This window comes from Drosophila erecta, unplaced genomic scaffold (genome assembly GCF_003286155.1).
Source record: "Drosophila erecta strain 14021-0224.00,06,07 unplaced genomic scaffold, DereRS2 tig00000126-arrow-pilon, whole genome shotgun sequence".
NCBI lineage: Eukaryota > Metazoa > Arthropoda > Insecta > Diptera > Drosophilidae > Drosophila > Drosophila erecta.
This window is the reverse complement of record NW_020825209.1, coordinates 14022842-14039103: the sequence shown is the minus strand read 5'-3', so window position 1 is coordinate 14039103 and position 16262 is coordinate 14022842. Positions and strand designations below refer to the sequence as shown.

At 44.5% G+C, this 16262-nt stretch overlaps 1 protein-coding gene across 3 annotated transcripts in view; it reads right to left on the bottom strand.

Annotated features, from left to right (window-relative positions):
* The window catches only part of LOC6551625 (homeobox protein cut), a 68954-nt gene that overhangs the window by 6520 nt on the left and 46172 nt on the right, over positions 1-16262 (bottom strand). Inside the window, exons 3-5 of one of the 3 annotated variants that reach the window (XM_015155909.2) lie at positions 9073-9557; positions 8820-8998; positions 6223-7197 (exon numbers count right to left, since the gene is read on the bottom strand). In XM_015155909.2, coding sequence (XP_015011395.1) covers positions 6223-7197; positions 8820-8998; positions 9073-9557 — 1639 coding nt within the window. Of the gene's footprint in view, positions 1-6222; positions 7744-8819; positions 8999-9072; positions 9558-16262 lie in introns of all 3 variants that reach the window. The other 2 variants (XM_001978519.3, XM_015155908.2) reach the window with 2 other exon arrangements.

Sequence of the window (16262 nt, the reverse complement as noted above, 5' to 3'; positions counted from 1 at the left end):
GACACCTGGAATGACCCAGGCCAGAGATGCGATCGCTCTAAGCGATGGTATGGCGTTGGTCAGACACAGACAGCTTAAGCGGTCTTAGTGGATGATTGTGGCCAGCTGGATAACATTTTGGTTCGGGATGTTGAATGTACTGCCTCTCCAGCAGGTTGCTTTAAAGCTGAAGTACGTATGGGAAATGGGTTTTTCGTCCGAAAATACAGCTTGCTTCATTATCGAACTTACGAGTGCAGTTCCCAAACATTTGTTAGCCGATTTCCATTTTTATTTGTAGCCATCATTTTAATATTTTGTCAAAAATTTAAGAGTCTCACGTGGCGCATTTCATTTGCTGAGCAGACAAAGCTGTCGCCCCTCCAATCATCCTATGCTCCAAAGGACTTCCCCCTGAAGTTGCCCGCAGTTTTTTTGGCCCAACTTTCGCTGCCATCCTTTATGGCCATCATTCAACTTTTTACTATATACATATATATATATAGAGATATAGATAGCGAGGTTTTTCGGTAGTTGGAGGCGGCAGATATGCTTATATATATTTGTCGTTACCGTTGGCCACTTTTTTGTCTGCGATTTACATTATTTTTGTCCGCTGTGTGCTGTGTGTTGTGTAACCCACCCCAGATGCTGCATTTGGATTTTTTGTTTTGTAATTTATTAGAGAGGAACATGTTGACCAAATTGTCATTCAAAGGGATTTCGGACCGGCAATCGCACCGGGGAAATATGCGCACCAGATATGAGCTATCATATTTGTCTAGCACATACCAAATATATTCCTATATATATGTATATATATCGCATATTTTTATATGACAATCTATCCCATCTACGTGCCTCTCCCTTTCCCTCGCAATTTGCTTGATGAATATTTGCCTTTTATAACAAATCAGAGGACGAAGAACCCAGGAACGGTGCCAGAACCCAGACAGTAGAGTGAAGTGGCTGCTTCAGCTCCAGAAGTTCTTGGGGCGTTGGGGTTGATTCGTTTGTTTTTTTATTCTAATACAATACAATAAATATTTGCCAGCACACAAATATGTAATCATACTTCAACATGTCGCGTCGATCTGAAAGGGTTATATATTTATATACATATATGTAAATATGTATTTGTGGGGGGAAAATATAGGAGGACGGAATTGAACGGCACATTGAAATTGGCACACGCACGCAATTTGCATTAATTGCAAGAAAAATTTTCTAATTAAAATGCCAGTCATTTGTTTTTCCTTCTCCCCTTACTCGGTGACTCCTTTGGGCCCCGTTTTTTCAAAAAACCCCCATCCATCCATTACCCCATTTTGTCAGTTGTTCCTGTGTATTAGCAGAAGTGTCAATTAAAAAAAAAATAAGAAACGGAAGACAAGGCCAAGTGGGGTTGCAGAGGAAAGTAGGGGAGTGCCACCAAATGGAATTGGAAGCGAAATTGGAGGCTTCTTCTTCTAGCTGAGCAGAAACCAAACGTAGCATGGCGAATTGAAGAGTTTCGACAGGCTGGGAAAAGGGGTTTACGAATGTGGGCTCACTCTGCACTGCGCAGAGTTCAGAGCCAGCGTCGTCACCTGTTATCAAAAAAAAAAAAAAAAAAAAAATAGAAAACGTTTCACTGCCATTTAACCCATTCCAATGGCACCTTCGCACTCATTGTTTGTCTTGCAATTAAGCAGAAAATATGAGAGAGAGAGACGCCCAGCCCAGAAGGGTGGTGTGAAAGAGTAGGGTAGGGCCGGGGGAAAGAGACTGCGACAGAGACTGAGACAGAGACAGAGACAGGACAGCAGCCAGGAGAATTCGATGCATGGATGGCTGGAATGGGTGGGTAACGTGCAGCAACTTTGTCTTGCATTTTAATTTGTTTTCGTCATGATTTCGCTTTGTTTTTCACCTTCCAGACCACACTCCTGGCCGCCATCCTTCGCTGCTGTTGTCAAAGTTCATTACAAAGTAATTAGCTGCCTTATATGCAAAATAAAAAGCACAAAAATCAAGCACGAACACGACATGTGCAACATTAATTTGTTGTGTGTGTGCATGTGTGTGCCTGTGTGTGTGGCGGTGGGGCTTAAAAAGTTTCCCATTTTGTCTGCTTATTTTATTTATCTTTTTATTACAGTATTTTTTGGTTAGTCCTCATCAAATTATTAGCACTCCCTGATCGGTAGCCATTACTCTTCGGCCGGGGCTCTTTCATTCCTGATTGCCTCATTTCGTTCATCACAAGAGATATCAAAGAAATTGAAAATAAAATAAATTTTAGCTACGCCACTCGTTGGCTGCTCTTGTTGTTTTTGCTGGCGATCGTCAGATTTATGAAAATTGTTGAGCGAGCTTTATCCTAATTTATGCATATTGTTTGGCCGGCCCACGCAGTCAAATCTTTCGCCTCCCCCTAAAAGAAAAACCACCTCATCTGTCTGTTTTTGTTACCGCAATGAGTCGCCACACTTTTGCGATGCCACTCAATGAACAATATTTTAATGGCTGGCTGGCGTGGCAAAGTGTTGGTGCATTAGGGATGTCACTAAAAGATCGATATCTGAGTATAGTTTCCAGCTTTAAATGAACTTGGTATCTTTCGTGTTGAGTATAGTTTCGAACTCCGAATGAACTTAACATCTATCGTGTTGCGTATAGTTTCGAACTTCGAATGAACTTTACATCTATCGCGTTGCGTATAGTTTCGAACTTCGAATGAACTTGATATCTATCGTGTTGAGTATAGTTTCGATCTTCATATGAACTTGACATCTATCGTGTTGCGTATAGTTTCGAACTCCAAATGAACTTAACATCTATCGTGTTGAGTATACTTTCGAACTTTGAATGAACTTGATATCTATCGTGTTGCGTATAGTTTCGAGCTTCGAATGAACTTGATATCTGTCTTGTGGCGTATAGTTTCGAACTTCGAATGAACTCGAACAAGATTTGTATGAATACAAATTCGTGTTTTGAAATTAAACATTTCTTGTTCGATATATTTGCCCACCACCTTATCGGTATGCGCGCATCCCTAGCGCCGTACCTGTCTTTAATGTGTATAAATAAAATCTAATAAAATGAAATACAATCGAGTGGGGACCCAAGAATCGCGTGAAAGCAAAGGAATTGATACGCCCCGTTGGTCACTTAGTCAGAGCAATATCTCCCAGTATATCTTCTATTTTCTTCGTGTGGCATCAACACACACACACACACACACACATACACACACTTTTAGCCCGCTTTATGGCTTGTGACAAATAATTTGTGAAGCGGCCGCAAATGAATGTGTGGCATCAGTCTGCTGCTTTTTTATTTTTCTTTTTGTTTTTACTCAGCCGCATCTTTTGGCGTTTGGAATGCTTTTGTTTTGTCGAATCCCGTGTGCGTTGTGTTTTTGGTTCTATTCTTAGGCACTCGCACTCGTACTCTTTTTTTCGTTCTTTTTTTTTTGTCTTGGCCCGAGTTGGCCTGGCTAAAAGCAAATAAATGACAACGGCGGTGCCTGCTGAAAATTATGTGTTAATATGCTCGTATTATTAGCTGCTACATATAATGGCTCCGTATGCCTTCCACTTTTCCGCCTTTCGACTCCTCTGAACTCCACTCGCCGCTTTTGTCATTACGTATACGCCGCGTATTTTCTTTCTTTTTTTCCCGCGCTGTATTTGCCTTGGCTTTGAGCGCCATGCTAAACGAGTTTCAATTGAGCACTTAAATCTCCCCCCGGTCTTTCCTATTTTGCTACTTTTTTTTTAATATCAAAGGTCCTGTCAACAGTTTTTGTGCGTTTGTGATTTTAGCAAAGTTCACTCGACGGAGAGCAAAAGAAGGGAAAAAAGGGAATTGACCTGGTGGCATTTTGGCAATTATTGATCGTATCTCTTGTGCGATAAAGCAAGCTAATATAAATATTCGATTAGTCAAACTTAAAACCATGTGAACTGGAATTCCATAGCCCTATAAGCTTTTATCGATGTTTGAACTCGTCCGCCCCTAAAACGTTAACCCCTTGCTTGCAGTTAAATATGCAACAATTGTCGTTAAATGTAAAAAAAAGAAGAGAAAAAAGGGAAGGGAAGGGAAACAGCACATAGAAGCCAGCAGGAAAATAGGAAAACAAACCGAAAACGCAAAAACTTTTGCTTCAAGCTAGTGGAGCTGTGCCTACCCTGCAGTGGCATGCACCCACAGCCACCCACAGCCACCCACAGCCACCCACCCAGTTACCACCCTCTTTTTGGCCAGCCACAAAGACGACTTCAAACGCTCGGCACGTCAACGTTTTGCATGCCTCGTTGAAGTCAGTTGCAGTTGGTATTTGTTGTTGTTGTTGTTGCAGTTGGCATTTGCTGCTGTTGTTATTACTATTGTTGCTGTTGTTGTAGTTGTTGTCGTCATCGCTGGTTGTTGTTTACATTTAATTCAACTTCACGTTGTTCGCTATATGTATGGTTAATTTTTTCTCTTTTTTACCATTTTTTTTTTCTGTTGTATTTTGTTTTAAGCCTTTCACAGACCAATTGTCACGGCAGTCGTCGCGTCGAACCAGCTACTCCCTCCACCCATTTCTTTTTTGTAACCACCCACCACCCACCGCCCACCGCCTTCCCATAAAACCCCACCCTATGTCCACCCACTTTAGCGGTTTCGTTCATAACGCGCTTTAAACAATTACAATTCAAAATTCATTGACGCGCATCCTGGGTTAACTTTTGCCACAATGACTTCAAAGTATTGTTAGCCAACAGAGTTGACAGGGGCGCCCATTGGAGGGGGCGCTTAGGGGGGTGAACTGCCGCTCACTTAGAAAAAAACCTCAATCTATGGCAGATCTATGAAGATGGCTTTATTAGTGCTAATTCATGAATTTGGTGCAGTAAAGGATGATTTGATTTCGCATCTGCGATCTTCTGGCCCAACTATAATATGTTGCCCATAATTAGCAACGGTAATTTGAAAAAGGAGTATAATAACCTCGGTTGCACTCTAGCCATTGGCCTCCGCACCCCTCAGCTCGCTCTTAACCCTCTGCTGCCCAACTCGAAGCCCCCATCAGCCATCAGCGACGCTTCTCTATAAACAGTCACAGTTAGTTTAGCTGCCATGAGTAATCGTCATAAATTAATTGTCAACATTTGCATGCACTTAGACCAACACACACACACACACACACGCACATTTGATTAACTTTGCAGCAGGTGAGCAGGGGGGCGGTGGGAGGGGGGGGGGGGTTTCTCGAATGCGTGCTAGCACTTTAAACATACTTTTGCATTGACATATTTTCGCTTTTTGCGCTGCCGGAAAGTTGTACGTACATAAAATTGATGACTAATCAATAGGGGAGCGGGAAACCAAGACAACTAGATAACAAGAGTGGCATTGGGGTAAGTGATACTAAATAGGCTCAAAAATTCTGGCATATACGTATATCGAAAATGGTTTTGTAAACGCAAAAAAAGAAGCAAACAAATGGAATATTAATGGGTAAAAATTGTTACTTTTTGCTATGCGCATGATAGCCGAATATTGCGCGTCTCGCAATCTGCTGCGAATGGAAAACAAAATGAAAAACTAAAAATTAAAAACACAAACAAAAAAAAAAAAAATAAGAAAATATTAGATCGAAAAACGAGACAAACTGAAAGGAATTCCTGTTCATTTTCACGCCTAATGTGCGAATTTGCCGAAATTTATGGCGACAGCCAAATGGCCGCTCCAACTGCACCGCAAATGTCTCTCTTTGGTCCGCCACGCCCCCTCCCCCTGGGCGGCCCCTGCCCCCACAGCCCCCGCCTGCCCAGAAAATGGCGTCGTCGAGTTTGTTGTCGCTTCTGCTGCTGCTGTGTGCTGCTGTTGGCACGTTGATTATACGCAAAAATCAAAAATAATTAAAATTTCACAATTTAATGCTTTGGCCGCCGGCCAAACGAAATGAAAAACGCCAAAAGCCGCACGAAAAAAACAAGTAATAATAATACCAAGATAAAAAGGAGTCAGGACATCGAGGACATCGTTTGAAGTGCGAGTTGAAGGATGCTGCTCAATCGGCAGTTCAACGAACTGACAAACCTAGTACGAGTACCAGCATACCCACCCAAATAGGTATACGAATGCGGGCATATGTTGGATTAGGTTGGAGGGCACTGCAACTTTTCGCCACGCCCACCTGTCCAACTCGCAAAGCCCAAAGTCCAAATAAATGCTACCCCGCTTACGGGCTAAGCCACTCACCTTTCTTGGGTATCAGCGATTTGAGCAGCATGACGGCGTTATCGTCGCAGGCCCAGGCGTGCATTTTGCGGTAGCTATCGCGTCCCTTCTCCGTCAGCTTGTCCCACGGCTTGGGCTTGCTCAGCAGCTCGGAGACGGTGCCCTGGGACAGGCCCAGTATGTACTTGGCGAAGAGGCGCTGGCCAATGTTGTGCACCGAGAGCAGCTCACGGACGCGCCGCGAAATGTGCAGGGTATCCAGCGCCTGGTTGGCGTACTTGTCCATGTTGTAGCGCAGCATCTCCTGGAGCTTGGCCTCCATGGGATCACCTTTGGGTATCAGCGACTCGCCAAGACGACCGGCCATCGAGGCGCCCGGTGGCAATTGCAATTCCGAGTCGGCGAAGCGGTAATGGCCGCGTCCATCGCCACCGGCGGCCACTTGGGCAGCGGCAAATTGAAAGGCTGGCAGGCCGGGCAAGAATCCCGGTCCCAAGGCCGCCGCATGCTGGGCATGGGCAGCCATGGCGGCGGCGGCCAAGCCGTTGCTCTCCTCCTGCATCAGGGCCTTGCTGCCATTCAGTGTGCTGGCCAAGCTGGCGGCCAATTGAGCGGTGCTATTCACATTGCTGTTGCTGTTGCTGTTGCCGTTCCCGTTCCCGTTGCCGTTGCCCGTGTTGCTCCCATTATTGTTGCCCGCCGCTGTGGGTGTGCTCGAATTCGAATTGGACTCGTTCGCCTGGCTCTGGTGGTGCAGGTGGTGCGCCGACGATGGATGCAGCAGGCCATGGCCATGCAAATGGTGTCCATGGTGGTGGTCGTTGCTCGCCGGATTGCTGTTGCTTCCGCTGTTTGGCTGCTGTTGCAGGTGATGGTGATGTTGCTGGTGGAGGTGTTGCTGCTGGTGGTGCTGCTGCTGCTGCTGGTGGTGGTGGTGCTGGTGGTGCTGCTGCTGCTGGTGGTGCTGCTGCTGCTGCTGCTGGTGGTGGTGGGCATCTAGGCGAGAAGAGTTGGAAGAGTTGGAAAATGTTGAGTTAACCAGTTGACTAAGCAGCGCTGTGGACGATGGTCCATGTTGCTGTTGCTGTTGCTGTTGCTGTGAAAAGTGTAGATGTTGTTGCTGCGGGGATGGTGGGGGTGGTGGTGGTGGCGGCGGCGGCGGCGGCGGTGGCGGCAGCAACTGCGCCTGCTGCTCGACCTTAAAATTTTGATAGATTGTTGGCGTTTTGCTCCCTGGCATTGCAGCGTTGCACGCATTAGTGTTATGCCCCGATTCGGCGAAGCCCCGTCGCCAATAGTCGTTGACCAGTTGCTCCGGCAGGTTCACCGGTGGATCGTCATCCTCATCATCCACGTCTTGGATTTCCTGCTTGGGCGCCATGACATTGCTGGCTTTCGCTTTCGCTTCCGACTCGCTGGCCAGTGTTGCAATTGTTGTTGCCACTGTTGTTGCAGGTGTTGCCAGTGTTGCGAGTGCTGCGCGTGTTGCAGTTGCTGCTGGCGACACTTGGTCTTCTTCTTCATCATGATTTCGGTTGGTTTCTGGGGATAACAACAAACAAATTGGGCTATTTGTTGTTGCTGCTTTTTAAAGCAAGATCATATGTTTCTTATTGTATATTTTGGTCAACAACATCCATGGAACATAACGCCAAAAATGAATCAAAATTTGTTTTTAGCCAGTTCTTTGTTTTTTTCACAAACAAAATTTTCATTTATCAATTTGCTTTTTCTCGATTTTCTCTTGCCAATTCAATGCAACAAAATAACAAAGAATCTCTGGTGTGTTGGAGTATATATGTATAAATATATATATATATATATATATATATAGATAGATGAGTGTGGCATATTAAAACGATTTATGATGGAAACTAGCGATAAAGAGAGATGTAGTGTGTCGTTCTGCTATCGATAAACATGCAGAACCGAACAGCAACATCGACTTCATTAACAACAACAACAACAACAGCAATGATAACATTGATATCAACAAAATAACAACAGCAACAATAACCATCGAACGCTCGCTCGCATTCGCTCGATGCAAATATTTTGTCGGAGGTGGAAATGAAAGGCAAGTAAGGAGGGAAAATAAAACGAGAGCTGTTTGCCTTTTTGGCCCATAAAATCTGGCGCCGTCTGCCTTTATGGGAACCCCTCCGCATCTTTCCGCCCCGCCCCATCATATAAATGTGCTTCTTCTTCTTCTGCCTCTTCTTCTTCTTCTTCGGACGGTTTATCCTCCGCCGACGATAAGCGGTCAAATAAACCATAAAAAAGAAGAGGAGAAAATAAATCAAGAAATACAACATGTAGACGCCGCCGTCGGTTCCAAATGAAAGCGATTGATAAACCAAGAAGTATCGGACAAGCGGAGGAAGCAAGAAGTCGAGGCAAGACAAACCGGAAGTACAGTACACACCGGGGTGAATCGATATGAAGCGATCAAGCGATGTGTTTGCAAAGAAAATGAAAATGTCAACTCTGTCAAACTATTTACAACTTGTTGCTTGGTCCTGCCTCTTTTTTTTTTTCAATGTTACAAATCGATCCACCTCCAATGCTTTGGAAAAACACTATCCAGCTGATAGCCGCAACGAGAATTGAAGACTTACCATCGCTGAGGGCATCGCTGGCGCCATTCTTGAGCGCCTCGGCGGCCAGGGCTTTGGTCCGCTCGATGAGCAGAGCCTGGAATTTGTTGGGATCATTGGCGCAGGCGGCGGCAGCGGCGGCCGCAGCTGCAGCGGCAATGGCCGAATTCGGACTGAGCACATTCAGATCCAGCGGACTGCTGAAAGTGTAAAAAAAAAAAAGGGGAAAAAATGGAAATGGCTTTGGTTTTCCCTTGAGTGTTTGCACACTTACTGCTGTTCCTTTTTGATTTTGAGCTCGTTGCTATCGGTTGTGTTGGCATTGACCGCCTCGCGATCCTCGCCCTCGTCCTCCTCGTCGTCCTCGTCGCCGTGTCGTGACTCCTCTGGCTTATCCTCCGCCTCCTCGGAGTCCACCAGCATGGCCTGGTCCTCATCGTCTTCCTCGTCCTCCGTCGGAACGCGTGCCTTTGTGGACTCCGGCAGCTCGGCAATGGCTGATGAGGATGCATCCAGCGATCTCTCTTTCTTGTTGTTGTCGCTGCTCTGGCTATTGTTGTTGTTGTTGGTCGCCGCGGCAGCAGCCAAGGCAGTCGCCTCGGCCAGCGCCTCATTGATTTGCTGCTTATCCAAACGTGCCTCCAAGCGGATGATGTGCTGACGCTTGACCTCGAGATGTTCCTCCAGTCGCTGGATTTGCACAAGGTGCGTCTGCTCCTGCGCCCTCAAGCGCTGCAGTTCGTCCAGCAGTGCTTTAATCTGGAATAAATCAAGCGGTTCAGGCCTTTAATACATGATACCAATTTAGTTTTGCAAAATATGCTGTACTCCTCAAGCGCTTGCAGTCCTAAAGTCTTATCTAATGCTATTGCCATTTCCCATCGATAGCTGTTGTCGTGTGTTTTCATCGTTTTCCTTCAGGGAAATACACATTTTCCTCGCATGAGCATGTGTGTGTGTGCGTGAAAAGTTCTCGAGAGTTATAAAATAATTTTTAATAAAATTAACAACGACGTCAATGTCGCTCCGCTCGTCGGTGATTGCCAGCGAGTAATGCTGGCGGTGGAGTGGGCGGAGTGGGTTTGTGGCAGAAGCCACCCGACCGCCAAATGCCGCCAGGTACAGTGAAGCCCCAGCCCGGCAAACGAAGATGCCGCCCCCAGCTTGCCGATGTGGGCTTTGTTTGGAACTTTGTTTGTTTGATGAAAATATGATAATTGGCAAATTTGACAAGGGAATTTTTCTTAAGTGCGTCGACGACGCACACACACACACAGAAACCCTCATCCCTTCGTGATTTTCGTGCCACCCCCACTCTGAAAAACGCCCCTTTTCTTGGTGAAAGTTGACAAGATAAAGTTTTTCGACAGCGCCGTGTGGTATGCAACGAAATTTTTTAATGTCAGCCAGGTGGGCGTGTCCCTCCCCCTGTCCGTGTGTGTGTGTGTATTTGTTATTATGTGATTAAAATTAATTTTACGACGCGGTTTTTAATTGACGCATCTGCCACGAAGCCCAAAGCCAAACTTTACCTGCTGAAACTGGAATATATCGATCTCATGTCTCCGACTCTTCCCATTTGGAATTCATGTCTTATAGCTACAAGACTTTATTTAAATTGATTGCCAGACTGAGCGCATCATGTTTTTCCCTAATGCTTTGCGGAAACTATGACTTCGCCAATGGAAAAACTACCAATATCGAGCTGTTTTAATGGGGAATGGGACAACTTTAGCCCATATGCAAATAAGTAAGCTGAGGAATCAACATAATTCTAACTACGAATTTGCGTGTCATTGCGTGATTTGTGTCGAACATGGGCATAAACAATAATTTCATCAACATGGGAACACCGCAGCCCCCAGCCCCACTTCACGTGTCTATTTTATCAATACTTGTGGATGGGGCCTGAACGAACGCTGATGATTATTGGCCATAAACAATGGGCCAGAACCGTAGCACATAATTGGCATTAAAAAAGCATCAACAACATGCGTGTATGGCCATGTGGCATGCCGAAAAATGCAAAACAGCCGCCAGCCGGTTAATTCTATTATCAATCAAAGGATCCAGGACATGTGATGGGGTTTGGGTTTGGGTTTTGGGCCCTTTCGAATGGCTGGGTAGGGGGAGGGGTGGCATGCGTGTTCGATTTTTCATTAGCATACGGGATACGATGAAGACTGCCGACCTTACTGAACGAGCCACCCTTTCAAAAGAAGAGACATGACAAGACGACAAACGACTCAAATTAATTGCATAAAAATCCTATGGGTGCGGTGAGCCAGGAGGTTTTCACGTCCCGAAGGGGTGGCTCTTCTAATTGCCAACTGCTTGGCAGACAAGCGAAGCTCCAGAATGCTTTTTTTTTTTTCCAGAATGAAATTTTTCAGCTTTCTTAAATAAACGTAATTAGCGCAAGTCGCGGGGAAACACTCGACTGGATTTTCTTCATCTTACTTTGCAGGGCATGTGTCGTCGTCCTGCGGATGAGAGCAGTCAGTCACACACACATGTGGCAACTGTACCGCAGGATCTGTGTACTCAATATGCGATTCTTGAAGGTAGCTTTGCACTACAATAAGTGAAAAACTTAATTAGTAAACACAAACGACAACGAAGTTTGGCAACAATGCCCGGGCTGCGTATGCAAATTGAATGCCAGAAATTAAGGGGCGAAACTTGTCATTTCGATTTTTGTATTGCCACAAATTTTCGAAAAACGCCCTGGCAAAAGAAATATTAAAACGATAAATCAACTTTTTGGATTTTCAGCACACAGACAGCAGAAATCATTTTCAACCCTTGAGCACAAACTTTCTGCAACTCCTTCTGTGGTTGATGAGGCTGCAAACTGGCGGGGCGGGGCGGGGCGCGGGGTATTATATATGTAACATCTAACAGCAATCAAACAAACTATAACAAATACCGTTGCGGGGGATGGGGGTGGGGATGGGCTGAAGGACTCCTGTGTTGGTTTTCGCCTCCTGTATTGACTGTGAAATTATGAAAATTTACATTTTTCCCGACCCACTGCAGCCCACAGCAAAAGCTGGACAAAAGAACTGGACAGAGGAGCTGCTGCTGCTGGATTTCCCTTAGTTTGGGTAATAATTTCTGACTACGAATTGATAGGAACGGGCATGTGGAGCATTAGCAGCGAGCGAAAAGCAAACGATTTGTAATTAACAAAATTGCCAAGCAGCCGAAAAGTAACCCGTTCCTGCCGCAGTTCGTTTTACCCTTTGCATAACAATTGACAAAGCAGTCAATATACATACAACATACATATATGGGGCAGGGGGCGGGGGAGGGGGCTCGGATCTGAAACAACAATAACAAACACTCGAAGGCAAAAGACGAGAAACGTCGCACAATTGGCAGCAGGAATTTCGCCTACACATGGAGAAATATTGTATATAAATCCTAACGATCGATGGTGCGACAAGCATTTGCAGAACTTTTAATTTCCAAAGTCAAATGAACGCCATTTTTCTTAGTGCGACAGAAGGAAGCATAAAATGCCAAAAGGAATTAAGGTTATGCCTCAGTCTGCTGTCGCTATACATACATATACACAAACTCGTATCTATGTGTATGTATGTGCCACATGAGGCAAGGGTTTTCCGCATGGAGAGTGGGTGGTGGTGGGGGTGCAAAAAAAGGGTTTAATCAGCGAGCAGCAGCATCTCACACACACAGACACACAGGCACACAAAGACACCAATCTACAAATACAAATTAACAATAAGCAATCAAAGACACACACATGCACACCCACACACACACACACACACACACACACACAACGCAGCTCTTCAAGGCTTGCTTATAAAATAATTCTCTTCTGTTTTTTGTTATTCTTTTCTGTTATTTTTTTTTGTAACTTTTAGGCCGTCAGCTGCCAATGGCAAAGGGAAAACCGTCAAAGGAATTAAAATTCATTCGGGCATAAAAATTTTAAAATATATATATGACTGGCAGAAGCGAAAGTGGAGTGATGGATAGAGATAGCGCATATAAAAAAGGGGTAACATTTGCCAGCAGCAACATCAACATCAGGTGGGGGTGGGGGTGGGGGTGTGCGGCTGGACGGGGGTTGACTCTGTTGTTAATTTCCAAAAAGCCAAAAGACAAATGAGTAAAAGGCAACAGCCGGGGAAGAAGCTTCGTCTCAATGTCGTCAACTGTTTTTTTTTATTTTCTCTGACGTTCCTTGCTGAATTTTGTGTGCCACACAGAGAGAAAAAACGTGATGCTGTTATAAAGCTGGCCTAGGCTACTTGGCTAACGAATAGAGAGTAAAGGGTTCAATTGTACCATTCCAGTATTACAGCTAAGATGCGTGTTGGTTTATTTCTCTCAGTGATCATTCCTTGCCGTGCAGCTTGTCATTGATTTTTGATTGTTTCAAGTGCCGGCAGAGGAGTGTGGTCCGCGATTTTTCGACGGGCTGTGAGGGGCCTTCGAGTGATAAAAAAAGGGGGCATTTTCCGGGGGAGGAAGCTTAAAAGTCTGCCAAGTGCACCCCAGAGCTTTGACGCCAAGGCTTTTGTTTGCTTGTATCGCTGTGGATGTTGCATTTTTGCAACTGGCAATGCCCAAGTTGGCAATTTGCAACAAAAGATAACAAAGAATATGACGAGCGAGAGCGCAAACAGAAACGAATGAAGAAATAATAAAAGAAAAGAGTGAAAACAAGAAATAAAAGCGGAGAAAGGCAAACATAAATACACAGAGCAGAAACAAAGAACCTCGAAAGAGGTCACATATGGAAGAGTCCCTACAGCAACACACCCCACCCCACACCACCCCTCGCCACCAAATTTACCCATTCACCCAGCCTCCCCCAACTTTTATCCTATCGAAAATGATTCATCTGGAAGATTTGTGTATTTATGATATTTATGAGGGTACTTTCGTTCTGTTTACTTTTGGCGAGCTTAAGAATGTACGAGTACACCTATATTATTGGAAAATCGGCGTTATAACATTAAAAACAACCCCATTAAAGCGGTCCACTTTGAAGTCCGTGGAGTTGTAATCCAAAAATCCGAAACGAACAGTTCAATTGAATATTCGGGCCGTGCTTTTGATTGCACGGCCTTATTCACTCACTCAATCGCCTAATTCATTCACTTATTCATTCATTCCCACTGACAGACAATTCATCAACTTAAAGACCTCAAATCGCAGGTAATTTCCCTAGAATTTTTGCATTATTTGTCAATTGCCGGGGGGGTTCTGGATGGGTTTTGGAAAATTCCAGCGGTGGGGGGTTGGTTTATATGGCGGGGTACGGATTCGAAGGGGGGCTGGCAATTTACAACAATTCAAAGGCATAAATCAAACATTTTGCAAGTTGAAGCTGGCACGAAAACGTGCGTTTTGTTGGCTAAAAAGGGGGGATTGTCAGTTAGTCAGTCAAATAGTCATTCAGTCAGTCAGTCATTCGTTCATTCGCTTATTTGCGCGTACACGCACACAGTTTCAGACTTATTGAATTGATTTGAAGGGGGTTTTCCAGGGGGGGCGGTGTTTGAAGCTCCCCCTTGGGGGCACGCAATTCGCAACTCGTTCGTCTTTCGCTTTCTTCTTCTGCTATCCCCCCATTGATGTTGTTGTATTTTTTGGATTATAAAGTTTTGTAATTAAAATTTGACAGCTTTACAATTCCCAGGACCCCCCAAATCGCCCACCTTATCACTTCGAAAATATGAGGGGGCAAAAATCTTCTTCCTTACCGCCCATTTTCTTATTCGAAATTTACAATTTTCGATTTATGTTTCGATTTTATTGTCTGCCATTTTGTGCGTGAGTAGGGGAAGACAAGGATTTGTGACTTTGCCTTTGCCGTTGCCCTTGCCGCTATTTAACCCTTGAGTGGGCGCACTGCTTGCCCTAACCCCTAACCCCTAACCCGCCAAGCCTCCTTACATGTGTATATTTTTAATCAAAGCTGCCCACCTTAAACTCATACTGCACTCGAACTTTTGTTTCTAATTCGTTAAACTTTTGCTTAATAATTGTCTGGCTGGCACATAAAAAACCCCTTGACTTTTATTCATATTGCCAAAAAACGGAAAAAAAAAAAGTGTAGAATCAGGTTTTTATATATTTTTTTGTCGATAAGCACTCGAAGTGAGCTGGGTGGTCCATGGGTTATTCGGGGCCCAGTCAGATGTCTAATCCTTTTGCTTATTGATATGATATCTGCACACGCAAAACAAAAAAAAAAAAAAGGGGGGGGAAATCCGTAAAAGGTTGTGTATGCCAGCGAAATTTTATTATATAGGTTTTTTTGTTTCTGTTTTTTGGTGGGTTTGAGAGGTTTGAGAGGTCTTTCATAATCAAAAAACGTTAAAATCATAGTCTAGACAATAATTTATGAGCACGGCACATTGCTCATCTCTCGGTCCTGGTTTTTTGGTCCTGTTTTCGGTCCTTTGCCCGCATGGAGGAAAGCCCCCTCCCCCACTTAACCCTCGAATGCCAATCAACATCTCTCGAGCAAACAGTCGTAAGGCTCGAGCCGCAAGTCCTCTCCATCCTGTCTGATGATCCTGCTGCTCCTGGTCGCAGTCATTGTTTTCTGTGTGTGTTTTTATATTTTTTCGGTTATTTTTTTTTTTTTTTTTTTTTTTTTTTGGTGTTAGCCCTCAGTGGATGTATGAAAATATGAGGAACGGATGGGTATAAAATTCCAAATGGGGGGTTTGTCAGTTTCTAATGGTTTCAACTTCCTTCCGCTTGCAGTTGTCCTTTTTGCCAGCTTTTTGTGTGTGTTTCGAGTGAAATTTTTGAAAAAGAGGAGGTTAAGCAGGTGTTTGCAGCTGCAACACACAAAGCTACTTAAGGGGTCAAAGGAAGCCCGTTGTTTTTTTCCAGAGGTTAGCTACCAGTTTTTCAAATAAAGGCGAAAAGAGTAAGATATCGATGAAATCAAAATAGCAGCAGCCTAAGCCAGTGCAAAACGTATTTCGATCCAAAGAAAGCCAGCGCCAATTTTCTGGTCTATTTTTTTGTTGTACGTGGGCGTGTCAGGCAGAGGGGCGGTACTATGACGGGACACTAATTTGATTTGAACATCAGCGTCAACTTCTAATTGAATTTCAGCCCCTCATCGCTGTCTGTGCATCGATTAACTCGCCTGCGTCTCCTTCTAAACTCAATCTTCGTTTGATGACAATTTCATTCCTATTAGACGGTCGGCAGTTGGAGGTCTAAATGCCAGTGGAAATGCATAAAAAGCACCGAAAAAGAAGTCGAAAAAATATATATGGCCAGCTTATTTTAATTGCCCGCCTTGTTTTGGCTGAGAGGTGGGGTAAAAAGGAAATGCTAGTGAAATTGGTTGAGTTTTTGGCTAGAGCAACGGTGGGTTCAATTGAGAATTGGGAATTTCGAGGTGCAATGATGGTTATTCATCGGAAATTGGGATATATTCACCACCAAAACCAGGTT